The sequence below is a fragment of the Megascapheus bottae genome, chromosome 17 (genome assembly GCF_031878675.1).
Source record: "Megascapheus bottae isolate mThoBot1 chromosome 17, mThoBot2.hap1, whole genome shotgun sequence".
NCBI classification, from domain to species: Eukaryota; Metazoa; Chordata; class Mammalia; order Rodentia; family Geomyidae; genus Megascapheus; species Megascapheus bottae.
In genome coordinates this window covers 26,403,069-26,429,572 of record NC_143525.1, presented here as the reverse complement: position 1 = coordinate 26,429,572, position 26,504 = coordinate 26,403,069, and the positions used below count along the sequence as shown (strand labels likewise).

Here is a 26,504-nt window from a genome sequence, read left to right as displayed (position 1 = left end):
CGCCACTGAGTATGCTGATACTCATTTTTTTTAATGCCCTTTGTCTTGTTGACATTTTCCCATTCTTAGTTTTCTGATTTTTTTTTTGTCATGGGACTTGAATTCTGGGTCTGTGCACTGTCCCCGAGCTTTTCAGCAAAAGGATACCACCCTGTCCATTGTGCCACAGCCCCACTTCCTGTTTTCTAGTGGTTAAGTAGAGATAAGAGTCTCATGGTCTTTACTGCCCAGACTGGGCCTCAATCCTCAGATCTCAGCCTCCCGAGTAGCTAGGATTCCAGGTATGAGCCACTACCTATGGCTATTCTGCTGATTAAAAAAAAAAATTCTGGAAGGCAGCTTATCATTGAGGGTACCCACTGGTAACAGGGCCAGGTGATGGGGTGAAGCAGGGAGCAGGATGAAAGCTGATGGTCAAAGGGGACACAGCTCTTACTAGCAGGAATAGGGGCTCGACACTAGCCATCCCAAGAAGCCAACCCCGCCATGCCCAGACCTGAGACTCCTCATCTTCATCTTGCTCATCAGAGTATTTATTTATTCACCCATCCATCCATCCATCCATCCATCCATCCATCCATCTATCTCTCCATCCATTTTTTTTGAGCACCTGCTATTTGGGAAACACTTCCAGGTTCAGGGGAATACCATAAACCGAGACATGCCCCAGACAGCCCCCTGTCTTGGTGAACTTCCCTTTGTGGCCTGACACTGCCTGCAGCCCTCAGCTGTGGCCCTGATCCTGCTCACCCTTCCAATGGGAGCCTTTGAGGCAGCCACAGAACTGGGCAGCACAGCGCCCTCCGTCCTCAGGCAGCTGTGTGCACATGTGCTCAGGCTCCTCCCGGGAAGCGTTCCCTGGGCATCCAGCTTCCAGCTTTCCAGGAACCTATGTACAAAGCAACAGAAATCCTTTCTTTTGGGGTATTCTTCCTCTCCGTGAGGACCAGAAACTCACTGTAACCTTAGTTTTCCTCCTCCCTCAGCACTGCACCCCACTAGTCCATCCCTTCCCAACCTGTGCGAGTGAATGACACCTTCTCCTTCATCCTGGGCTTGTGGTGAATTTCTTTTTGTCTTTGATTGAATGTCCTGGATTGAAAGGAACAGGGCGAACAAGATAGTCACTCTGGGCATCAAGGGTGTGTGTGTGTTATGTGTTGTGCATTGTACCAGGTAGTGCACACTGGTTTATGGGGTTCTGCCCTGTCCTGGGGGTTGTTGCTGTTAGCAGTTACTTCTAGGGTGCAGAATACTCAGCATTGTCCAGCTGTTGGAAGCCGGGTGTGGCAAGGCTGCTCACATGTAAACACATTTCTTCAGCAGTGGAGGAGTGGTGCCTAGAGCAGGGGCAGGTGGTCCAGCAGGGACATGGTAAGTGGCAGGTGGGTGGCAAGAGATGTTACTTCTTAAGGGAGTAAAGGGGGATTGAAGGGGCGTGGAGATGTCACTTCTCCAGGGAGAGTGTGAGTAAAGGGGGATTGACAGGAGTCCCATGAACGGTGTGCAGTAAGGATGGAAGAATATGTGGTTCTCTAGCTGCAGTGGGAAGCCACGTCCATGGATGAAGCTGCTGTGGACGAGAAGGAGGGGGGTGGGCTGCTTCAGAAAGGGTGCAGGGGAGAGAGAGGCTGCCACGGGCCCTCTCAGACTGTCAGCCCTATGTGTATTGGATTCAACCAACCTTCAGTGGAAACTGCTTCCACAGCTGGGCTGGTGGCTCGTGCCTGTAATCCTAACTTCTCATGAGGCTGAGATCTGAGCGAGGATCTTGGCTTGAAGCTATCCTGTCAGAAAAGTCTATGGAATCCTTATCTCCAATTAACTACCAAAAAGCCAGAAGTGGAGTTTAGGATCAAGTAGTAGAGTGCCAGATTGGACTAAAAAAGCCAAGCAAGAATATAAGGCCCTGAGTTCAAGCCCTAGTACCACCACAAACAAAACCAAACCAACAAAACAAAACACAAAAGAAGTAGCTTTCACAAAAACCTGCCTGTGTTAAGTATGTATGGGCTTCTTTTCCTTCTTTCCCTCCATGTCAGAGCATACTACTTAAACAGCATTCATGTTATATTTGATAGTATACTTCATCTCAGAGGAGATTTAAGAAGAGTATATGTGGGGAATCAAACACACAAATGCTGTATACTATTTCAGATAAGAGGCATTTTCCTATCTTTTGATTTCTGCGGGAGGTCCTAGGTTCAATCCCCTATGGATGACACTGTCTCACACGAATGCTATAAGCTTTCCATTCCTTCTACTTCATTGCCTGGGCACTGCACTGACAGAATGGGAAAATAGGAGTGTCAGAAAAGATTTCCCAAACCTAAGTTTGCCCTGCTTCCTCAGATCGCCTCCAGCATTCTCTTTCCCAGGGACCTGAGTTGCCCTTCGGGAGGAGAGACCAGGCAGTTTCTATATCGAGAGGTGGAGAGGACAGAGATTGGACTGGATGGAACCCTGGAGCCCAGCCTGTGACTTCCTTAGCTGAACTGGCTGTGTGATTATTTCACGGTCTACTTGACCGGCTGTTAAAGCAGAGCCCAGGGTTGGGGGTTGGGGGTTGGGGGTGGAAATGCTGGCTGCTGCTTTGATTTGGGTGGCAACAGCTGTTGCTAATAATAAATTAGACAGCTGAGCCGACCCGGTTATTGATGAAGAGGCTGAATTCCATTCCTGTGAAAATTCAGGGCTGGTTTCTTGGTGGAGGGCAATTCTCCCCTTAAGGATGCCCTGGGCAGGGCTTCAGTCTATCCCACAGAGACTTGTTGGAGACTGCCAGTGAGTCAGTGAGCATTTATTGAGTGCTTTCTGTGTGCCGCTGGCAGTGGGAAATAGTTGCAGGGTGTGTGGATGAGGGTAGGTCTGAATGGTTTACAGCTGCTTTTCTAGGCTGGTCTGAGTCACCCTGCTTCTGGGTGGAAAAGGAATCTTGCTTGTTGCCAAGCTTGGAATGGTCCCACTGGAAAGTTGAACGCATTACTAAGTGGCGCCAGCTCAACTGATGCCAGCTTGCCACTGGCTGATATCTGCGCCTGGGCACCGGCCCGACAGGAATCGTTCCCCCCCCCCCCCCCCCCGCATCACCCAGCATGTTATTCATGGCTGAGGGTGAATCATGGCCCTGTTTTCTTACCTCTTGTACCAGTCTCAAGGCCACTGGCTTCTTCATCCAGGAAATACACACTCATCTTCCACAGTCATCCCCAAATACCATCCCTGGGAGGACTGCCAAAGACAAGGAGAGCGAAAGTGCCCTAAAGCCCAACAGCTTCCCCAGCGAGCTTTCCAATCCTTCTTGCTAACAGATGCTGTTGGAGTATTTGCCGTGGACCAGGCCCTGGTTGGGCACTTCCTGTCCATTTTATCATTTCATCCACATAAAAGCTCTGGAAGTCAGGGATTATTTGATTCGGTTCCCAAGGGAGGAAATTAAAAGAACAATTAAGCAAGATGAATATATGCCAGGCCCCCCAGCTGGGCAGTAGAAGGTCAGCCACTCCCCAGACTCAGGCTCTGCCACTGTTCTCTTCTCTCTTGTCTTTATACTTTACCCAGCCTGCTCTGCACATGTGGCCTGAGTGCTGGTCAGAGTCTACCAGGCCTAGGTCTCAACTCTTCTGTTTCCAGATGATCTTTGTGAAGTGTGACTCATGCAGTTTCCACTGGTCGAGTACCACTTCTTCATCTTTCTCTATCAAGCAACACTCTCTCCCTTTCTGTTCTCTCTCTTTCCCTCTCCCCACCCCTCTGGATGTTGGTACTGGGGCTTGAACTCAGTGCCTCCCTCTCTTGCTTGGCTCTTATGCTCAAAGCTTGTTCTCTACCACTTGAGCTATACCTCTACTCTGCCAAATGATTTCTCTTTACTCTAGAAGTTCTGCTCAGGCTCCTGTGTCTTTGCTGGTGCGTTGGTTTGAAGATGTGTCCACATATTCTTTGCTAATTCTCTAAGAGGCAAGACCTAATTCTTCCTCCCTTGAGGCAGAGTGGATTTGGACCCTTGCTTTAATGAATAGATCAGTTGGAAGCAATGGAGGAGGATGTTCCAGTGAGGAGACTTTCACGATTGGTTGGACACCAGTGGTTCACACCTGTAATTCTAGATACTCTGGAGGCTGAGGTCTGAGAATCGCAGTTCAGAGTCAGCCCAGGCAGGAAGGTAGATGAGAAGTGGAGCTGTGGTTCAAGAGGTAGAACACCAGTTCTGAGTGAAAAAGCCAAGAGCAAGAAGCCCCGAGTTCAAGCCCTAGAACTGCCACAAAAGACAAAAAAAGTAAAAATTAAAGAAGTAATTCTTCTTCTGGATCCTTATATTCAACCTGTACATGCCTCCAAAATGCCTTTTTTAATGTTTACTTGGAAAAATAAGGATCATCTTATTCACAGCTCTGTGTTTCCCACTTAGTGATGCATTGTGAATCTTCACGCTAGCTTAATTCATACAGATCTCTTCCAGATTTAATCTTACGGATGTGGGGTGTGCTCTCCTGCCACTTGTGACTATATACCATATACATATACACACACATATCCTATAAGAGGTGCCATGACAAACATTCTTGCATGTGTCTTCATACAGTTGCTCAACTATCACCTTAGGGAAAATTCCCTAGAACACCCAGGTTTATTGGATGAAAGGATGCAAATATTTTAAAGACTTTGGACACACAGTAACACAGATTATTATTCTTTAGAAGATCATACACACTTATCTGCAATTCCTGCGCCCTTGGCTCACGTCCTTGCCAACACTGCCCACTTTGATAGATGGAAGATGTGATCTTTTTATTTATTACCTCGGTTCTTTTAATAACTAGGGAGGCTGGGCACGTTGCCATGTGTTTGTTTCTGCTGTGGTAGTTGGTTCATGTCCTTTACACATTTTTTGTTACCCTTACAAAACTTCCTTATGTATTTAAAGTCTAATTACATAAGAAGCATGGCTTTGTATGTTGATGAAGTAGGCCAAATATAAAGTTCAACTTCTCTGCTGCTGACATCTTCCTTTTTTGATATGATATCCTCCTTTTTGCTTACTTGACTGGTGCTGTATCATGAGCCACGCACGCTCCCAGCCCAGATTTTTTCCCCCTGTTTATCTTGGACTGTGGATAAAAGTTATTCACAGATTTTTCTGTCTCGAACCACAACCTTCCAGAGCCCACCTCCTGAGTAGCTAGGGCCTGAGCACTAGTGTCCAGCTTTGATAAATTGATATTTATTCTTCCAGATAATTTTTAATCCATGTTTATGCACATAGGAAATTTTTGATTTTTCTTGTAAGGTTGTTCTCATAAAAGTGGGACCATACTCCATGTGGTATCCTCTGACTTGCCTCCTTTCCCAACGTGTAATGTGTCTTGGAATATATTTGCATAAGCAATACAAATCTATTGCTTTTTTTTTTTTTTTGGTCGGTCATGGGATTTGAATTCAGGGCCTGGGCACTGTCTCCCTGAACTCTTCAGCTCAAGGTTAGCACTCAACCACTTTGAACCACAGTCTTATGGTGGTTGATTGGAGCTAAGAGTCTCATGACTTTCCTGCCTGGGCTGGCTTTGAACTGTGATCATCAGTTATCAGCCTCCTGAGTAGTAAAGATTACAGGTAGGAGCCACCAGCGCATAGTTGTTTTTCTTTCTTGCTTGCTTACTTGCTTGCTTTTTTTTGACAATGAAGTTGCTTTTACATACCCTAAAGTCACCCTTTGAGAGTATATAATTGTGTGGGTTTTGGTACAGCTACAGAGTTGGGTAGCCATTGCCACAGTTAGTTCAGAACATTTCATCACTTTGAAAAGAAATATAGTCCTTTTTACCTCTTACCCTTCCAGGTTCCCAGCCCTGTCAGTCTTAAGCAACTCCTAACCTACTTATTCTCTCTATAAATTTGCCTGTTCTAGACATTTCACATACATGGAATACTTCAATATGCAGTGTTTTATTTGTGTAATTTCACTTATTATGTTTTCATAGTGCATCCATGTTGTCCTATATGACAGTACTTAGTTCCTTTTTACAGCTGAATATTAATCCAATGTATGGATGTGTTACATTTGGTCCATGGATGGACCTTTGGCCATTGTGAATAATGCAGTTGTGAACATTCACAGACAAGTATGCATTGGGTTCCTGTTTACTGTTTTTTCAAATGTGCACGAAACAAAAATTTTGGGTCATGACAACTGTTTAATTTTTTGAGGAACTACAAAATTATTTTTCACAATGTCTGGGTCATTTTACATTTTTTTCCAGTAATGTCTGAGGGTTCCAATGTACCCACATCTTTGCCCACAGTAATTTTATGTGGTTTTAAAAATTTATAGTGGTATATGTAGAAACTCATTGTGGTTTTATTGGTAATTCCTGATGATTAATGACGTTGAGTGTCTTTTCTATAGACTTACAATCCCTTTATGCTAATTGTGCTTGTGTGCGTGTGTGTGTGTGTGCGTGTGTGTGTGTGTGTGTGTTGTGCATGTGAAAGAGAGAAGGAGAGAGAGTAGGAAGGTCTATTCAGACTATTTCTACCCTCCCGTTTTTAGTGTTATTGGGATTTGAACTTGGGATCTTATACTTATTAGGCAAACACTTTTCCACTTGAGCCACACCCCCAGTCACTTTTTGCTTTAGTTACATTTGAATAAGGTCTTGCTCTATGTACAGCTTGTCCTAGACTTTGATCTTACTCTTGTTAGGTAGCTGGGATGGCAGGCATGATGTCCAGTTTTTTTTTATTGGTTGTGATGGGGTCTCATACACTTTTGTTTTTCCTGGGCTGGCTTTGAGCCACAGGCCTCGTGATCTCTCCAGGAGCACGCCACCACACTCAGCTATGATTCAGATGATGGTCTGGTCTGGACTGGCCACCAACTACAATCCTCCTGATTCCTACCCAGGTAGCAGGGTTAGCCTGAGTTGCCATCCTCAGACTCTTCACTAATTTCAAAATGTAGTAATCTTTTTACATTATCAAGTTGTTGGAGTTCTTTATATAGGGTGACTACAAGTCCCTTATCTGATATATAGTTTGTAAATATTTTCTACTACTCTGGAGACTATATTTTCTTTACAACGAATACGAGAAATTAGTATTCATTATTCTTTCAATGTTTGCTATTTTTACTCAGTAGCTATGTATATATGACCATATAGGGTGAGGCTAAGAGCAGTGAACTCAGCAAACTCCAGGATGCGGAAACAAGAGGTTTATCTTTGTGATTGAGCCTTTTTATTTATTTATTTTTTATTTTATTTTATTTTTTTTGCCAGTCCTGGGCTTGAGCTCAGGGCCTGAGCACTGTCCTTGGACTTTCTCAAGGCTAGAGCTCTACCACTTGAGCCTCAGAACCACTTCTGGCCTTTTTCTATGTATGTGGTACATAGAGGAATCGAACCCTGGTCTTCGTGCATGCTAGGCAAGCACTCTACCACTAGGCCAAACTCCCGGCCCCTGTGGTTGATCTTTTTAAATGTACTCTGTGAAGTTACTTCCTTTCTTTCTTTCCTTCCTTTCTTCCTTCCTTCCTTTCTTCCTTCCTTCCTTCCTTCCTTCCTTCCTTCCTTCCTTCCTTCCTTCCTTCCTTCCTTCCTTCCTTTCTTTGCAGCTCAAGGTTACTGCACTACCTCTAAGCTACCACCCTACTCTTGAGCCAAGCCCCACTTCTCGTTTCCTAGAGATTAATTGGAGATAAGAGTCTCAAGAACTTTTGGGCCTGGGCTGGCTTTCAATTATACGTATAAGCCACCAGCATTCGGTTTGTTATATTTGTGAGTGTGTGCATGCACATGTATTGATTCTGGAACATGAACTCAGAGCTTGGGTGCTGTCCTTTGGCTTTTTTTACTTGTGGCTGGTGAACTACTACTTGAGCCAGAGGCCCACTTCCAGCTTTTTGATGGTTGATTGGAGATAAGAGTCTCACAGACTTACCTGCCTGGAGTGGCTTTGAACCATGATCCTCAGATCTCAGCCTCCTGAGTAGCTAGTCCAGCTACTTGTTATAGTTCTTTTTTTAAGTCAGCTTGATAGTGTTTTCCTAGAAATTTGCCCATTTTACCATCTATTTTATTTTCTTAGGGTTATTTGTATTATTTGCATTTTCTTCTGTGAATGTAGCTTACTCAAACCAGTTTTTAAAAATATAGATTGGCATTAAAGTTGTTTCCATTTTGTACTGGATGAACGATTCAGCAGTGAACATTTTACGTAGCTTTGTGTACATGTGGAAGTGTGCTATGCCGCCCATCCCTAGCAGTGTAGTTACTGAGCTGGAGGTGTGTACATTTCAAATGCAGATGGTTTCTGTCCTCTTGTGCTTTCTGCTCATCTTTCTGTCTTCCTGCATTCATCTGCACTCTTTCTATTGACAGTCCTGGTCTCCTGGAGACTAGAATTGGTAAGAATGTGGTGTGCAGCTGGTGCATTTGTATCTCAAATAAGTGGAAAAACGGTGCTTAGGGCCTGCTTATTTGATAGCTCCTCTGGTCAAAAGTATTGGGTATGCAGGCCCCAAGTCCTGTCCTGTGTGTGTGTATGTATGTATGTATGTATGTATGTGGGTTTTCAGCCTATAGATCTTCAGTTGCTGGAAGGTCAAAGGCTGTCTGTCTCTGTCAGGTCTTCTTTGGCTTGTCGGGGTTTGAGTCTGCAGCAGGAGTGGGTCTCTCCAGGTGAGTCCCTTCTGGATGATGAGGGCAGCAGGAAGTCCTCAGGTGCCTGCAGAGGCAGGGAGCATGTTGGGAGGGAGGTCTGCCTCTGTATGTCAGGGATGGGTTTATTAATCCTCTTTTCTCTGGGCACTCCCTTTGTAGGGGTGGGGCCTACAGTCCCTCAGCTGTCCCACCACTTCCTTGTTCTCCTTCCTGCCTTTATCTGGGCTTACAAAGGTGGCTCAAAAGTGGGTTAAAGGTATGGGCAGAAGCTGTTGGGAGACAGCTTTTAAATAATTGATCCATGCTGGGTTTTGGTGGCTCATGCCTATAATCCTAGCTACTCAGGAGATCTGAGGATCATGGTTCAAAGCTACCTGAGCAAGAAAGTCCATGAGACTCTTATCTCCAATTAATCACCAAAATGCCACAAGTAGAGCTGTGACTCAAGTAGTAGAGTGCAAACCTTGAGCAAAAAGGTTCAGGGACAGTGCCCAGGCTTTATGTATATCCCCAGAGGCTCATTGTAAGGCTTCAAGCTTGACTTTACCAACAACTGGGTCTCACCATGGTGCCTTGTTGGCTAAGACTGGCATCCTGGGGGGCTCATTAGGGGGCCCTGGCTGGAATGGCTCTGTAGAAAGTTTATCAGCTTTCTCTGTAGTAACCTGAGAGAGATTTGACAAAAGACAGAAAAAGTCCGTGTTGCTGGGACAATGGACGTGTTGCCGGGACCTGTGCTAAATGTCTTGACTTCACCATTGGACTAAAAGCATCCCGTACCCATATCCTGCTAGGGGATGAGTGCACCTGGGCATTTTGGAAACCTTGGATTTTTCCAGGGGCCTCACTGCCCCTTGGCAAAACAGATGGAATAACTGTTCTCCCCGGGGCCAGGGCCAGCCCAGGCCTGTTTTTATTCCCTCTTTTGTTGATGATGTGTTCTGGCCTTCCAGCTCTGCAAAGGCAAAAATCAAATTATCTTTCCTCTTGACCCAAATGAACCTCGTCCCTGGGGAAGCTGGGCCTGGGTTTCCAAATGGTTGAGCAGGAGACTTTACCAGCCCAGCACCCACCTGACTGCCTTTCTCACCCACCCCATTTATATCTTTCAGTCAGCGGAGTTCTTCGAGATGCTGGAGAAAATGCAGGTAAGCATCACCCACATGGGAGGCTGTTCAGACTGAGGCCTGGGGGTGGGGTGTGGTGAGACACTGGGAAGAGCTTTGGGGGAAGGAGCCCCTCAGTTCCCACAACTGAGGCCATTTACCACTGAGCAGTACAGAGCCCTCGGGAAGACTCCAGCTTAGGGACCAAATGGGATACCAATGTACCCCCATGGTGTGCAGGAAACACTTGGAATGGGGGTTTCTTCTTAGAGTGGGGCGGAAAGGAACCCTGCAAAGGCAAGCGCTCTTTCAGTGGTGTCAGTCATCTTTGGAAGGCAGAGCCACAGCTGGGAGGCAGTCCTGAGTTCAAATCTGGATTGGATACTTCTTTGCAAAGGTTCCTTACCATTTCCGAGTTACTTTAAATAAATACAAATAATCATATCCACTGACAGTGAAACAAGTTTTAGCCTCCAGCCCCGAACTCCAGGGTTCCACATATCAGGGTTGTAATGCATCGATAAAGAGAGCAAGAAGAAGGGGAGGAAGAGAAAGGTGTATTATGAGGCATATTACTATGAACAGAACTAGGTACTAGCCCTCCAGCCTTGGAGGAAGCTAAGTAGCAGTGCTTCAGACTGCTTTAGAGTACAGACATGAGCTTCAGGTTTAAATAGAGAAAGAATCGGGGTAGGGATCACGGTAAGAGGTGTACAGACAGTCCTAATCCAAGAATGGCCTGGTTGATGCATTATCTCTGTTCTAATTTGGGGAGGGATTCCTACAAATGAAGACGCAATTGCCATTCTCAGCTATTGTTGACAGTAGCTGGTCAGGACGGTGGACAGGACAAGCAAGTTGATGCTGCTTGGCTGGTGATCCGTCCTGAGGAGGTTGGCTCTGACATTCCTTGGTGGGGGCAGATGTTAGAAAGTAAACCTGTCCTTCCTGGATCCCAAGGTGAAGGGCTGCAAGGTGGTGGCTCAGAGCATAGTGAGATACAAAACTAGGGACTGAGGTATCATTGCACTCAGTGGATTCATAGGCCCAAGTAAGGAGTCAGCACTCTTTTTGCACGCATACTTGGGGCTTGAACTCCGGGCCTCAAGTGGTACTCTACCACCTGAGCTACGTATGCCTCCACTTCCAGCTTTTGGGTGGCTAATCAGAGATAAGAGTTTTTATGGCCTTTTCCTGCCCAGATTGGCTTTGAACCACTAGCCTCAGATCTCAGCCTCCTGAGTAGCTAGGATTCAGTAGTGAGCCACCCTTACCTGCCCCCCCCACATATATTTAGCAGCTTTTCAGTTGGGCCCCCTTGGGCCATCTTCACAGAGGGTTCTTTCTAATCACAGTCAATGTCTGCAGTTCCAAAGCTCTAGGTTAAAGCAACCATAGCTGGGAAACATGGGATCTGGGGGAACCCGTAGCTGTGTAGGTGCTTGCTTCCTTGTTCTTCCCTGAACAATACAGTCCAAAAACCACGGAGCCGGGCGCGTTGGCTCACGCCTGTAATCCTAGCTATTTAGGGGGCTGACATCTGAGGATCAAGGTTCAAAGCCAGCCCAGGCACAAAAGGACCTGAGACTCTTATCTCCAATTAACCTCTAAAAAATGGGAAGTGAGGCTTGGCTCAAGGGTAGGGTGGTAGCCTTGAGCTGAAGAGCTCAGGGACAGCGCCCAGGCTGAGTACAAAAACAAGCAAACAAAACAAGCCACGGGCACAAGTTTGCATCTGTTGGGTCATAGATATAATCTAGAGAAGGTTTAAAGTAGCAGGAGGACTGTGTAGGTTCTAAGAAAACACTTTGTATCAGGGAGCCCCAGATATTGGAGATGTAAAATTTGTTTTTGATCCTTGGAGTTTTTGGAACTAATCCTTGCCTGTCCCCCTCCCCCCTTCCCCTCTCCCCCAGTTCACAGGTAAGTGCTGTTGCTCCAAATCATGCAAGCAGAGGTACAGGCTTAACTGAAATGTCTTGCTCTTATTCAAGATCAGAGACGGATAGGCATTCATTGGCCCTGAAAAGGTCCCCACATGTGGGTATGCTACTGTTCTTCCCATACCCTAGGTGAGAAAACTGAGATCCTGGCTATTATTCCATGAAGCATGGGAGGCTGCATGACTAGTTAGTGCTTCAGAGCCAGAGGGTCTGGAAGCTTCAGGATGAGGAGCAAGTGTGGCATCCAAGGTGATCCTGAGCTGCTGAAGGAGCCACCAAATGTCCCTGAGGAAGAGATGGAGGGATTGTTGGAAGGAGAGGGACTTTTAGTGCTTGAGCCGTTACTCGGAGTATATCATGAAGACTCCCTCTGTGCCTGGCAGTGTATGGACCACCATTCATTTTATTTGCACCAGGAATTTATTATAATCCAGTCTCCAAAACAGGGCCTGCACGTGTGTTGCTGAGTGGTGGAAGGCAGTTGCTTGAAGCAACTGAGGGGATTTTTCCCTTCAAGCCAGTGGGATCCTGGTAGGGTAGTGGGGGAGCTCAGAAGCTCCCCTGACTTCTTCAGGTTTTCTCTTACAGCTCTCTGGGTCTCTGCCCCACCTGGAGGCCTCCCTTCTCCCAGGAAGGGAGCAAGGAAACCCAAGTTCAGTGTGTATGACCCTCATGTGTTCTTCCTGGGTGCTGGCCCCAGAAGGCTGACAGTTTCCAGGAGCTTGTCCTATGGGGAAGGGCCAGTGGTGAAGCGCCTGGAGTGGCAGGATTCTGTCTTGGGTGTGGGCTCCATTGTTCTTCATATGCCATTGTGGAAACTGAGCCTCAGAGCAGTTCAAGAGCCTGGGTCCCATTTGCTAATTGTGACGAACTAAAACTGGGATCCTGGATCCCTGACTCCCAGCCCAAGAGTCTAGGAATTTGAAGGAGGTCTAGCCCTCAAGGGTACAGGCTTTGGATCTTCCTGTCTTGGGTTCAAGTTTCAGTCTGACAGTCTGCTATTTGAGTACATTTGTTTGGCTTCCTTTCCCCTTCTGAGCCTCCTGTTCTTCAAGGGAGGGACAAGGGAGAAGAGGAAGCCATGCCTGGTTAATAAGAAGAATACATGGAGGGGGAGAGCTCAGCTTGAGACAGGGGTTCTATAGTGGAGGAGGGAGCAAGGGAGGGAGAGAGGCAGTGGCCCAGGGTTCTGAGGGAAGTTTGCGTCCTGCCCTGTGGACTGTTCCCAGACAGCAATGACTCATGAAGGACTAAACAAACTACTGACATCACTCTCCTCTGCCCCCTTCCCCATTTGCCAATCTGGACGAAGTGTACAGGGCCACCCAGGTGGTTCTCTGCCTCTGTGTGTGTGTGTGTGAAAAACACCTGTCTGGTGGGCGCCTCTCCCACGCCTTCCTGAACAATGTGTCTCCAGGTTGACTCAGCCAAGAAGTCCAGAGAAGCAGCATCTAAATCCACCCAGCAGTGGGCCCTGCTGTATGGGGAGCAAGAAGTGTGGGCATGCACCTGGCAGGCAGGGAGTTTACCTTGAGGTCCAAGCCCTGTCATTCATCAGCTTAGGCACACAGCCTCTTCTGGAGCCTCAGTTCTCCCTGCCAGTGGAAGGGTGATATGAGGACCAGGCAAGCGCTTCTTACTCTTCTCCCTCCAGAGGGGACGGTATCCCCACCCCCAGTTTGCTCCACAAGTCTATACCCTCCCCTGATTTCTCAATCTTGGGTATGCCCTGTGTTCATTTCTCGAACGACTTAGCTATGTCAGAACCCTGGACAAGGAGCTGCTCCCGGAAGTGAATTTCCCAGACACCTGCAGGTGGACTTCTTTAACCCAGTCCTAAGCTTTGAATCTGGTTTTGCAGTAGCAATATTTCTTGCTTCTGTGGGACCAGGGGTGTGAGATGAAGATGGAAGGGCTGGGAAGGAAGCACCATAGGTCACTGATAGGAAGCTCCTAGCCGGATGAGAACCAGGACCAGGCCTCTTGTCTGACACCTGCAGGCTGACTCTCTCGAGAGGATGGACTTGAAGGGAGGATACAAAGCTCGACAGTTGCCTCTTGGACCAGCAGACCCATTTCCCCCTTTCCCCTTTGCCTGCTACCTGTGAGGTCTAGAGAAGATGTTTTAAGCTTCAGCATTCTAATGCTGCCAAGCTGTGGCACTGGCAACACATAGCATCTATTGTTGCCAGTCAGGGTTCAAAGGCTTCTCCCGTTATCAGCCTTCAGCCCTCACTGCAGTGGGAGATGCCACTGTCATCCCCAGTTTGCAGACAGGACCATGAGTTATACTGAGGTTTCTGTGATGTGCCCATCAGGCTAGCATCAGAGTTGGCATTTGGCATTTAAACTCAGGTGATCTGGCTCAAGTTTAAGCTCATTGTGTTTGCTTTGTTCGTTTGTTGGTGCCAGTACTGTGGCTTGAACGCAAAGCCTTGCACTCTTGCTTGACTTTTTTCACTCAAAATGGGCGCTCTTGCACATGAGCCACAGCTCCACTTTTTGTAGCTTTCTGCTGATTAATTGGAGATAAGGGTCTCATGGACTTCCCTGCTCTGGCTGGCTTTGAACCAGGATCCTTAGCTCTCAGCTTCTTGAATAGTTAGGTGTAAGCCACTGATACTCAGCACAAAGTTCATGTTCTCATCCAGCTGCTCTGCTGCCTCTTCTGGGTTACTTTGACAGAAAGTATAGATGAGAGATGCCCAAGGGGGCCTTGCCCCCATCAGCTCTTTTACTAGCCTCCAGCAGTGTGCTCAGAATCCTTCCAATGGGCCCCTGTTGTGACCTTTGCTTCCATGAATCCTCTCTTCATTGGTTCCACAGGGGATCAAGCTTGAAGAACAGAGGCCGGGACCCCAGAAGAACAAGGTGGGCTGGGTGGCTGAGGTGGTGGCCAGGTGAGCTGGGTGGGGGCAGGAGACAGAGGACAAGATGAGCAATTGAAGGGATGGGCTCTTCGCCCTTGCACCTGTCTAACTCTGTAGGAGCACTAAAGTGACTGTGTTCTTGTTAGACTCGTGTCTGGTGGGCAGCATAGGGTGCTGGCTCAATGCTTCTCCTGAGCAGGCTGTGGGGGAAGTAGGGGGAGGGGAGTGGCTTGGATGAGACCTGGTGATGGGCTTGGCTTGGCTCCCCTGTGTTCTGTGCATGCATCTGTGTGGTGTTTGGGGGTGTTGGATTTGGGGTTTCTCATAAGATGGCACGGATAAGGCCCAAGGACATAGTCTTAGAAGTGATTACTTTACCCGGAGAGGGCTGCTTGTGGGTGTCTAGGTGTCCTCTTTCTGTTCCAGCATCCTATGGTAAGAACCTGGTGTCACTGGGGCGACAAGGGCTGTATCTTTCACTTATTGCATTTGCATTTTGGTGGTGTCCATTTGGAGAACATGGGGCTCAGTGGATACCAAAGTCAGATTCAGAGCTGTATCTAGGCTGCCCTTCCATCTTGTATGCTTTCCCCAGATGCATGGTACAGCCTCACTAGGCCTGTGGTGTACTCCCCCAGACCTGGGAGAGTACAGGTGAGAAACAGTGACCAGACAGTATGGGCAATGCTGGGACTAATGGCAGTGTCATATGGCTTGTCTTGCAGGATGACTATATCCCGTACCCCAGCATTGATGAGGTGAGATTCCCTCCCCTCTCTGGCCAGCTGCACTGCAGTCTCCTTTCCCAGCCCTGTTTAGGAGGGAACCTTGTCCTCTCATCTTGGTGACTTCAGCTTCTCCATGTTTAAAAGGGGGTACCCATATGGACTTCGCAAGCATGGGGCTACAGGGTCAGCTGTGAAGCTGGAGATGGCGTGGGGCTCAGAGATGAGACTCATGTTACTGTCCTTGGCCATAAATCCCAGGCTTCCCTCCCGAGAGCCCCTCAGAGGTGGGTGGGGCTACGACTAGGCCTCTCTTCCCCTGGCAACCCCAGAACAGGCTGCAGAGCAAGACCCTCTCTCTGCCTCCAGGTTGTGGAGAAGGGAGGCCCCTACCCTCTGATCATCCTGCCCCAGTTTGGGGGCTACTGGATCGAGGACCCGGAGAACGTAGGCACTCCAACATCGCTGGGCAGCAGTGTCTGTGAGGAGGAGGAGGAGGAGAGTCTCAGCCCCAACACATTTGGCTATAAGCTCGAGTGCAAGGGCGAAGCCAGGGCTTACCGCAGGCACTTCCTAGGGAAGGTGAGACCTAGGGGCAGTGCCAGGCGGAGCCGGGGGGGGGGGGGGCCTCTGTCATAGGTGAAGAGGAATGACTGGCCGTATCCTTGGAGTACTGCAGAGCCCCTGTGAGGGGTCCTTGGAACCACCACGGCTAGCATCAAGCAATGGATGGGTAATGGGGGGCAAAGGTGGGTAGGATGGGTCTGAATTGTCCCCACCTTGAGTGTCTCCATTTTCATCTGCACAACACACATCTCTTGCATCCTCTCTCAGGTGAGTCCTCTGAGGCCCCGGGCTGAGTGATGTGCTATGAGCCGCTGATTGTCTCACGATGACAAAATTCTATTTCTGTCCTTTAGACTTGTTAGAGTCCCTAAATCCCGAGGGCAGAGGTCTGAACTCTCTAGCCTAGAGTGGCTAGGACCCCTCCCCCCGGGAGTTCTGGTTACAGTGAAGACCCCAGCATCTCACTGTGGTTTGGCAGACTTGGGGTGGGTTCCAGGAAGCCTTTGAGGGTCCCCCTACTTCAGAGAACCTCTCCCCCCACTTGGGGGAGGTCTGGATTGGTGAAGACTCCTCCTGGGAGTGTAAAAGTAGGGGCGGTGTGTGGTGAGCTTCAGAATCCAAACAGAAGTGGGACGGAGCCCCAAATGTATGGCCTGCGGCCACACACAGATTTCCTATCTGGGGAGTGTGAATGATCACAGTTACCGTCATTATCACAACCATAACTATAATCACCACCACGGTTACCATCACTATCAATACCACCACCATCATCACAACCAGCCCCTCCCCACGCCACCACTCCCACTACCAGCAGCAGCAGCAATGGACAGAACAGCACCTCACACTTCTCCCTTCCTCATTTCTGTGGGGCTTCTCCCTCCTAGTATAGGAGATGATGGGGAAGGGGTGGAGACTGTGTCTGGAGGCTCACTTCACATACACCTCATTTCTATCTCCAGGATCATCTAAACTTTTACTGTACCGGCAGCAGCTTGGGGAACTTGATCCTGTCCGTCAAGTGTGAGGAAGCTGAGGGGATGGAGTACCTCCGGATTGTTCTCAGGTGGGAGCTGTTGGGCTGATAGAGGCTGTGCCTCTTCCAGTAGAGGCTGCTGTCCAAGGGGGCAGAGTGGGCAGAAATACCAGTCCGACCAGTCTTGTCTGGGTGTGCTGGAGGGATTGACCTTCTGGAATCCAGGAGATGTGTGACCAGGTGATCCTGCCAGAGTCTGATTCCCAAGGTCACCTGGATGAGACCCCTTGCTGTTGCTCTCAGTAGTGCAGGACCCAGGAGCTCATCAAGCCGAATACAGCTCCCGGTTTCAGGATGGGGTTGGCCATAACATGGCCTTTGGTGACCACATGATCAGGAAGGTGGGTCCAAAGTGTCTGTTGATGGGGGTGGGGTTTGAGCTCCAGAGTTACAGCAATGTTGACAATGAGAGTCCTGGCATATGGCTCCAGCTGGGGCGCCTCTCTATGGATTGTGAGTTCCTCAAGGGCAATAACTGGAACATGTTTCCATCAGACACACCTAATGTGTTCTAAAACATGTTCCTGAGCTTTTGGACCAGTTCCTGGGGTAGGTTCTGGGGACAATGATGACAGACTTGCTCCCTAAAGGCTTATAATCCTAGCAAGAGAGAAAAACAGAATTTTAATATGTGTCACAAGTATTATAGCAGTCATTTTCACAGGATGCTGTGGAAGCCCAAGGGAGTCTTTGTCTTATTTGTTTGTCTCTAACTGGGGGTGTGGGGGAGAAGCCGGAAGACCAAGGTGTTTAGTAGATGGCTGTGAACCTACCAAGCTCCTAGCCCATACTTGTGCGAACTAGTTGAAAGTTCTTGAAAAAGAGCAATTACATTTTTTCCTGCCCAAATTTTAAAATAAATGTGCCAAGGACCAAGTACATATAATCTGGCTCTGGGAGAGTTAAGAGAGGTACAGTTTGAAGAAGTTACTAGCATCCAGCTAACTTTGGTTCACTTCTTTATTTAGAAAGAAAATAGATGTCCTTGTGGAGGTTCACCTGGGTAGACATGTAGACATGGTAGTTTCTTTATTTTTCTTTTTTGTGTGTGTGGGTGAGTGGGGTCAGTTACAGGACTTGAACTCTGGGCCTGGGCATTGTCCCTGAGCTCTTCAGCTCAAGTCTACTGTCCTACTCTTTGGCCTGGGCATTGTCCCTGAGATCTTCAGCTCAAGGCTACCACAGTGCCACTTCCAGTTTTCTGGTGATTAACTGGAGTTAAGAATCTGACATACTTTTTAGTGCCTGGGCTGGCTTTAAACAGCGATTTTCAGGTCTCAGCCTCCTGAGTAGCTAGGATTACAGGTGTGATCCACTATACCCGGGCTAGATATAGTACTTTCAAGATATAGAAGAATCCCTTAAATACCTAGAGACAGTTTTCTGAAACAGCAATACCTAGATCTCCAGTTCCAAATAGGATGTGTGTCTGGATCCACCACTCTATTTTCGTGATGAGAAACTTGCTAGAGCTGGGCATGATGGCACATGCCTGTAATCTAGACCTGAAGTAAGAGGATCACAAGCTCAAGGTCAGCCTGGACTGTATAGGCAATTTTATCTTGTAAGAAAGAAAAGAAAACTTCCTCCTTTCTCATTGAGACATAGGGAAAGACTTCATGTGATGATTTCTCATTAAGATGGCGATGGCACACCAGAACTGAAGCACCTTCTTCTGATACTGCATCCTGTCCAATAGGCTTAACAGGATGGAAAGCTAGTAAAATGCCAGGCACAAAAAAAAAAACTTCGTCTTTTTTGGGGAAGGGTAATCTATAGGACAGGATCAAATCATGGGTGATACTGAGTTGAACCTATTCCTTTTCCTTAGGAAGCAATGTAGTATGGGACTATAAAAAAGAAAATAAAACTGGAAGCCAAAAGTGTAACTATGGCTCACATAGTAGCAGGGAAGCAGGAATGAACAAGTTCAGGGACTGCACACAGTCTTTGACTTCAAGCCCCACTACTGGCACAGAAAGAAAGAAGGAAGAAAGGTAGGAAAGAAAAGAACAGGAATTCCCGAAGAATTTTATCTTTTTGAGAGGGAGCCCTGAATATCAGAAATCTTTCTCCATGAACCCCTTTGTTGTTTTGGGTCAATAATATTTGAAATATATGTTCTGGGAATCCCCAAGACAGGCTCAGATGTTGCTCTCCCCAGTTGGAAGCCAGCATGCAGGGTGGCAGAGAGAAAGCATATATACCAGTTAGGATATTGGACTACCTATCATGCACTTGGAGTGTCTGCCAGGCCAAATAGAAGACCAGGCATGAAAAACTGGTTGCGTGGCTCAGCGGCTTAACAAGATACAAAGGAGAAGAAATGCGAGATAGCATTCCTCCTGGCTGGCAGTGATGGCTATCCCAGCCTCTTCCTCACTCCCCATAGACTTCAGAATTATTTAGTTGGTGCCTCCTAATTGACAGCAACTGGCTTTGCAACCTCAGATCTGAGAAGAGCATGCCAATAACCTCTGCCATCTCTTTACATATATAATTTTTTGGGGGGCCGTGGGACTTGAACTCTGGTCACTGTTCCCGAGCTCTTCAGCTCAAGGGTATCACTCTACCACTTGAGCCACAGCACCGCTTTCTGTTGTTTGGTGGTTAATTGGAGATAAGAGTCTCACAGGATTTCCATGCCTGGGCTGGCTTTGAACCGCGATCCTCAGATCTCAGCCACCAGAGTAGCTAAGATTACATGTGTGAGCTACCAATACCTGGCTATCCTTGTTTTTATTTGCTATGAAGTTTTTGTTCAAAGGCTTGGTTGTTTTGTTTATTTGGATTGCTATTTGAAATTTCTATTTTAAAAAAATCTTGTGGGTAGTAGCTAGGTAGATTCAGGAACTTGGGAACCATAAGATAAATCTAAATTAATTTTAAAGCAAATACTGCTGAGTATGGTCACCTCTACTTTGATAATAAGCAACAAATTAACAACAAAAGAAGGTTCAAAAACCCCACATAACTGGAGGGAGTGGGAGGAGAGAAAGTGGGAGAAAAACATGAGAAGGGGTATCAGTGTTCAAGAAGTAATGTACCACTACCTGACAAATGTAATTGTAACCCTTCTGTATGTTATCCCAACAAGAAAATACAATAAAAATTCCACATAATCACTTAAAAATAAACATCCCAATTCTTTTTGAAGTAACTTTTAGGTCAAAGAAGGAATCAAAGCCATAGTTATAGAATATTTATAAAGTAATGACATGTATAAAAACTAATAGGTTACATTCAGAGATATACTTGTACAAAAGCTTAACAACTAAACATTTATTTATTTAGTTATTTAGTTATTTATTTATTTATTTTTTGCCAGTCCTGGGCTTGAGCCCAGGGCCTGAGCACTGTCCTTGGACTTTCTCAAGGCTAGAGCTCTACCACTTGAGCCTCAGCACCACTTCCGGCTTTTTTTCAATGTATGTGGTACCGGGGAATTGAACCTGGGTCTTCATGCATGCTAGGCAAGCACTTTAACCACTAGGCCAAACTCCCGGCCTAAACATTTATTATTAAATAAGAAAGTGATGTTGACAGCAGAAGTAACCGCTCTGTGCCTCAGTTTCCCCATCTGTGATATGATAAAGACTGTCTCTATCTTAAAGTTGTTGAGCACGGTGGATCTCCCCCCTCCTTAAACTTCGCCTTACTGTAGCTTGAGCTCAGATCCTCCTGCTCTTGCTTGGCTTTTTTGCTCAAAGTTGGCATTCAAATGGTTTTGAACTACACTTGCACCGCTGTCTTTTTGCTAGTTAATAAGAATCTATCAGATTTGTCTGTTTCTGCTGGCTTGGAGCTATGATCCTCATGTCTCAGCCTCCTGTGTAGCTAGGATTATAAGTGTGAGCCACTAGCACTTGGCCTGCTTATGTGCCATTTTGAGCAGCTACAATTACTCAAAAGTGGTAGCTGCCATTCTTATAATCAACATAGTTATCTTAAAAAAGTAAGAGGAAGGAATAGACAAAGATTAGAGACGTGAATAGATTAGAAATATAGTAAAACAGATTTGTTAAATCTTGGGTCCTATTAGGGAGAACAAAATGATATAGATTGCTAGGAGTGTGGTCTAGTGGTAGAGTGCTTGCCTAGCATTCTCAAAGAGCTGGATGTGATTCCTCAGTACCACATACACAGAAAAACCTGGAAATGATGCTGTGGCTCAGGTGTTAGAGTGCTAGCCTTGAGAAAGCCCAAGGATAGTGCTCAGGCCCTGAATTCAAGCTCCAGGACTGGCAAAAAAATGATACAGCTATTTAGGAAGATAATATAGTTAAAAGAAAATATAAATATGCAAAATTATGTAAAAAGATAACCACATATTAAGATTTAATAATTATTAATGGATGGGATGTTTGTCTCTGGCTATTAAATTAGAAATGTTGAGACAGATTCCTCTCTTGGGAAATATCCATTATTAAATATAACTCAAGATGAGACAAAAAATACAACAAAAGAAAATGAAGGGGCCGGGAGTTTGGCCTCGTGGTTAAAGTGCTTGCCTAGCATGCATGAAGACCCAGGTTTGATTCCTCGGTACCACATACATAGAAAAAAGCCAGAAGTGGTGCTGAGGCTCAAGTGGTAGAGTTCTAGCCTTGAGAAAGTCCAAGGACAGTGCTCAGGCCCTGAGCTCAAGCCCAGGACTGGCAAAAAAAAAAAAAAAGAAAAAGAAAATCAACCCTCACATGCACCAATAACTATGGAATACATTAGAAAAGTTCCCAAAGAATTCTTTCTCAAGTGTTTCTAGGTTAGATGGTAGGCAGGCAGGTATTTTAAACTTTAAAGGAACAGATTTTGTGTTACTTAAACTGTTTGGGAGAATAGAAGAGTATGGAAAGCTTCCCAGTTCATTTGATAATGCTTAGAAGATTCACATTGAAAAAAAAATCGGGTAAGTGAAATTCGAGTTGAAAAAAATAGAAAAAGAAAAAAATAGGTCTCAGTATTCTTTACGGATATAGACAAATTTTTAAACAAAATATCAGTCTCAAAAATTTAAATCTAAGCAGACTATTAACAAAAATCATACTGTAGTTAAGAAAGAGCTTCTTTAGCAATGCAAGGATGGTTCATATGAGGAAATGTATTACTCTTTTAAAGTCTTGTGGTAGGGATACTGTGAGTAATACACTCTCACCTTGTTTCTTGAATGTAGAAAACAATCAGTATACTCTCCTCCTCCTCCTCCTCCTGCTCCTCCTTTTCCTCTTTATCTTCTTCCCCAAGTCCTTGTGCATGCTAGGCATGCACTCTGTCAGTGCACTATACCTTTAGGCCCTACTTTAGATATTCTTAGTCCTCTTCTAAATCTTGCTCACCCTCTTATGGACCTCGATTGCCATAGGCTAGTTGGGTAATGCAAAAGGTAGATGGAAAGGAAGAACAGAAATTCAAAATGGCTTGCATGTGGAATAGGGTTTGAATGTATATAGAGTTGAGAGGTCGTGCTAGACAGGTAAGAGAAAGTTTGGCCTTGTACACATGATGTTTAAGAGCTTGAGATTGTTTTATTGTTTTTGCTGGTTCTATGGCTTTCACTCTGGGCCTGGGCTCTGTCCTTAATCATTTGTTTAAGGCTAGCGCTCTACCACTTGAGCTACAGCACCACTTCTGGCTTATTTGAGTAGTTTATTGGAGATAAAAGAATCTCACAGATTTTTCTTTTCCTCTCTGGGCTTGCTTTAAACTGAGATCCTTAGATCTCAGCTTCTTGAGTAGCTAGGATTGCAGGTATGAGCCACTCGTGCCTGGCTTAGGAGTTTGAGTTTTATCCTAAGCAATTGGAGAGCTACAGAAGTGAAAATATCACAGTGGTCACTCTGGCTAGAGCAAGGACTGTGATTTGGATAAAAGGGAAGGCCAAGGTCAGAAAGGTGGGCCAGGAAGCTTCTGGGATGAGCCAGAACACCAGACTGAGAATGGGAATGGCATCTTGGCACTGAGCATATCAGTAGCCTTGATGGGAACTGAAGGAAGGTTCTGAGACTAGAGAAAAGAACAGAAAAAATAAACCCTAGGCTATTTCAAATGGGTCAGTAGTTCTAACAAATATAAATGGATTAAATCTACCCACTAAAATATCAGACTATCATATTGAATTAAAAACCCAGCCATAAGCTGGGCGCAGTGGCTCAGGCCTGTAATCCTAGGAGGCTGAGATCTGAGGATCAAGGTTCAAAGCCAGCCTGGTACAAAAGGCTGTATCTCCAATACACCTCTAGAAAATGGGAAGTGGTGCTTGGCTCAAGGGTAGGGTAGTAGCTTTAAGCTGAAGAGCTCAGGGATAGCGCCCAGCCCAGGCCGAGTTCAAGCCCCATGACCCACCAAAAAAAAAAAAAAAACAACAAAAACAAACAACAACAACAACAACAACAAAAACCCAGCCATGAGAGGCACACTAGACTTGGCAAGCTGGCCTTGGCAATATGAAAATCAGGTGAAGTAAAACGTAGAAGGAAGGCGTTTAGGATAAAGGATGCACTTTTGTGGAATGTGGGAATGTTTCTTTCTGACTCCTGGTATTTCCTGTGGTGTGGAGCAAGTGCTTTCGGGGTAGCATCCTTGGTTGTGCCTGCTCTCCCAGATAGCTGTGTTGGGAGCAAGTGCAATCTGATTCTTGCTCCCTGCTTCTCCTGGATGTTTCCCCTAAGCAACCTCTCACTTACTCAGCCATTCTTGTGACCAGTTAGGAAATTCTGGGGTTTGGGAGGAGAGATTCATTTTACCTTCACACTCAGTTGTGTGTTCTTCTGTAGTCCATGTATTAAGTCAGTAAGTTTAAAATAATATCACATAGATTATCTTCTTGACTATGAGACAGTTTATAAATCAACAGTTAAAATATCAAAGGGGAATTATCTCATTTGGAAAGGTGTTTTTTTAATTTTTATCTTTTAAATAACTCATCGGCTAATAAGAATATTACAAATGTAAAATATTTAGAACTAAATGGCAGTGAAAGTACCAATTGGAATGTGTTGGGGTGCCATTAAAGTGACACTTATATACAGATGTATAGTTCTAAATGCACTGGTTTAAAAAAAAAAGGACAGTTGAATGAGTACATGTACAGGGTAGAAAAATAGGAAAAGAAGAGGAAAAAAATCTTGAAGAAAACAGAGGAAGGAAATAAAAAAAAGGCAAGAGAAGTAGAAGCAAAAATAAAAAGAAATAGAGACAATCACTATATCCAAAAGATAAGAGATGAATAAAACAGGTACATCTCTAGCTAAGACTTGTTAAAGAAAACAGAGAAACAAGTTACAAACAAGGATTGGAGATTCAGCTCAGTGGTAGAGAGCTTACCTAGAATTTGTGAGGTCCTGAGTTCGATCCTCAGCAACACACACACACACACACACACACACACACACACACACACACACAGAGTTACTGAAACCCTAGTATTTACAGCAGTGAGGAGGGACACAACTGGATGAAGAACACCAATTCTTACATTAAAAACTTAAGTGACCAGAATTGACCTACCATGGTATAAAAAAACATAAACATCTACTCCTAAAGAATTGTAAAGCATCTTTCTATAAAGATACATCTGTGAAATATCCTTTCTATAAAGAGTGAGTAGCCCAGAGATATCACAGATGAGTTATAACCAATGTTTAAGTCAGAGGGGGGAAAAATCCCTGTATTATAAAAGCCATTCCAGAGGCCTGGAAGCGATCCCGCAATGTATCTTGTCTGAAATAACACCTTGCTCTCAGTACCTGCCAAGAGAAGTTCAAGGGTGGGGGAGTGAGGGGGGGAGAGAACGAAAATAGGTGGGTGTTGTCTTTGGAAATGGATGTGAAAATCTAAGCAATTAACCAATTAAATGCAGCAGGATGTTAAAAATAATACATCCTGAGCACCCACCGCACACAAAGATGACTGAACAGAAATATAATCCACCAGGTTAGCAGATTAAAAAAAAAACCATATGATTATCTAAGCAGATGCAGAGAAACATTCAGTAAAACTCAACACTTTCATAATGTGCTAAATGAATCAAGGGAACAGGCTAAATTTAGAGTCTTATATGGTGAATCCCTTTATATTTTAAGTCAATCCAGATTTTCAAATATTAGATTATCTTTTCATACAGATTCATTTGCATGGTAAAATCCAAATAGATCTAAAAAAGCTGAGACTCAGTTCTACAAATAAGCCAAAAAAATTTTTAAAAAATCATGGTGCAGCATCTTGACCAGACATGGTCTTTGTGTCACCTCCCCTGGGATACCCATGTTGTGTGTGGGGGTGGGTGGGGGGAGGGATGCCTCCTTCCTTCCTGGGTTGGGTGAAAGGTGGCAGATCTGCACCCTGGAGAGGTCTGCAGTGAGTACCCACAGCCCTAGTGACCTCGGTCACCTTCTGCATTGAGTGGAAGCCTTCATCTCACCTCCTCCATATGCACAGGTCCAAACTGAAGACAGTGCACGAGCGGATCCCCTTGGCTGGACTGAGCAAGTTGCCCAGCGTCCCTCAGATTGCAAAGGTAAAACTCAGAAGAGAAGATGGCTTCCCCTGTCAGCCCAGGGCTGTTGTGGAGTGAGGGGATAGAGGCTCTGCCCAGGGGGAGAGGGAAGCTACTTTTCCCTGGCATCTGACCAGATGGATGGTGGTAGGGGGCCGCTTCCATCTTCCCTCCCCCTCCTTAACTGATCCTTGTGGCTGAAGCAGCTCCAGGAATTATACTAGGAACCTCTGAAAGCTTAGTTACTGGCCGGGTCTCATGTTAGCAAGCAGCCAAGCCTGGTTGGAAGCCCCAGCCTGTGCACTGTGCCCTCCCCCATGGTGCTTTCTCTTGGTGGCCAGAGGAGCTCTGAAGACTCTACAGAGATGGTCCCCGAACTCTTGTGTTTCTCTTCCTGCTCAGGCTTTCTGTGATGATGCAGTGGGGCTGAAATTCAACCCAGTCCTGTACCCCAAGGTGAGAACCTTCCTACTATATCCTTCTTGCCAGTCATCCAGGGTTTTGTCAATTGGTGTGGACTGTCATGGAAGCCGCTGTATGGGGGAGCTCACTGCATTGTGTACATGTGGTGATGGGCAGTTGTGGTGTCTCCATGATAAACCTCCATCCCCCCCCCAACCACCCTGTTCTCCCTACCCACCTCTTCACAAACTGCTCCATGAGTCCATCCTCAGGCATGTCTGGTTCTCCAGACCCACTAAACAGAGAGGTGTGCTCCATCTCATCCTCGTAGCAGCCCCTTGAGGCAATGCTGGAGCAAGGTATGAATCTCTGTGTGTGCATGCGTGTGTGTGTGTGTGTGTGTGTGTGTGTGTGTGTGTGTGTGTGTGTGTATCTGCTTGGAGGGGGTGTAATGGTACAGAGCACAGAAACCCCTCTAGAAAGCTCATCTTCTCAGAAACCATGTTACTGTAACACTAAGGCCTTATAGCCCCCTGCTGGCCTTACTTAATAAACTGGCTGAATCTTTGCTAGCAGTTTCCGTAAGATTGGCCGGATGTTAACCCCAGTTCTGATACAGGAGTGTGAGTGAGGAAGGAGCGATAACAGCAAACCAACAAAGAAACCCACTCAAGAACAATTACAGCATGACAGGCCCTGAATCA

The 26,504-nt window shown here is 46.0% G+C and overlaps 1 protein-coding gene across 1 annotated transcript in view; it reads left to right on the top strand.

Moving 5' to 3' along the window:
* Rap1gap2 (RAP1 GTPase activating protein 2) overlaps positions 1 to 26,504 on the top strand; it is a 129,482-nt gene that overhangs the window by 66,034 nt on the left and 36,944 nt on the right. Inside the window, exons 3-9 of the mRNA XM_090350397.1 lie at positions 9,773 to 9,808; positions 14,536 to 14,580; positions 15,305 to 15,337; positions 15,674 to 15,886; positions 16,834 to 16,937; positions 25,341 to 25,419; positions 25,801 to 25,854. Of these exons, the coding sequence (XP_090206523.1) occupies positions 9,773 to 9,808; positions 14,536 to 14,580; positions 15,305 to 15,337; positions 15,674 to 15,886; positions 16,834 to 16,937; positions 25,341 to 25,419; positions 25,801 to 25,854 (564 nt within the window). The remainder of the gene's footprint in view (positions 1 to 9,772; positions 9,809 to 14,535; positions 14,581 to 15,304; positions 15,338 to 15,673; positions 15,887 to 16,833; positions 16,938 to 25,340; positions 25,420 to 25,800; positions 25,855 to 26,504) is intronic.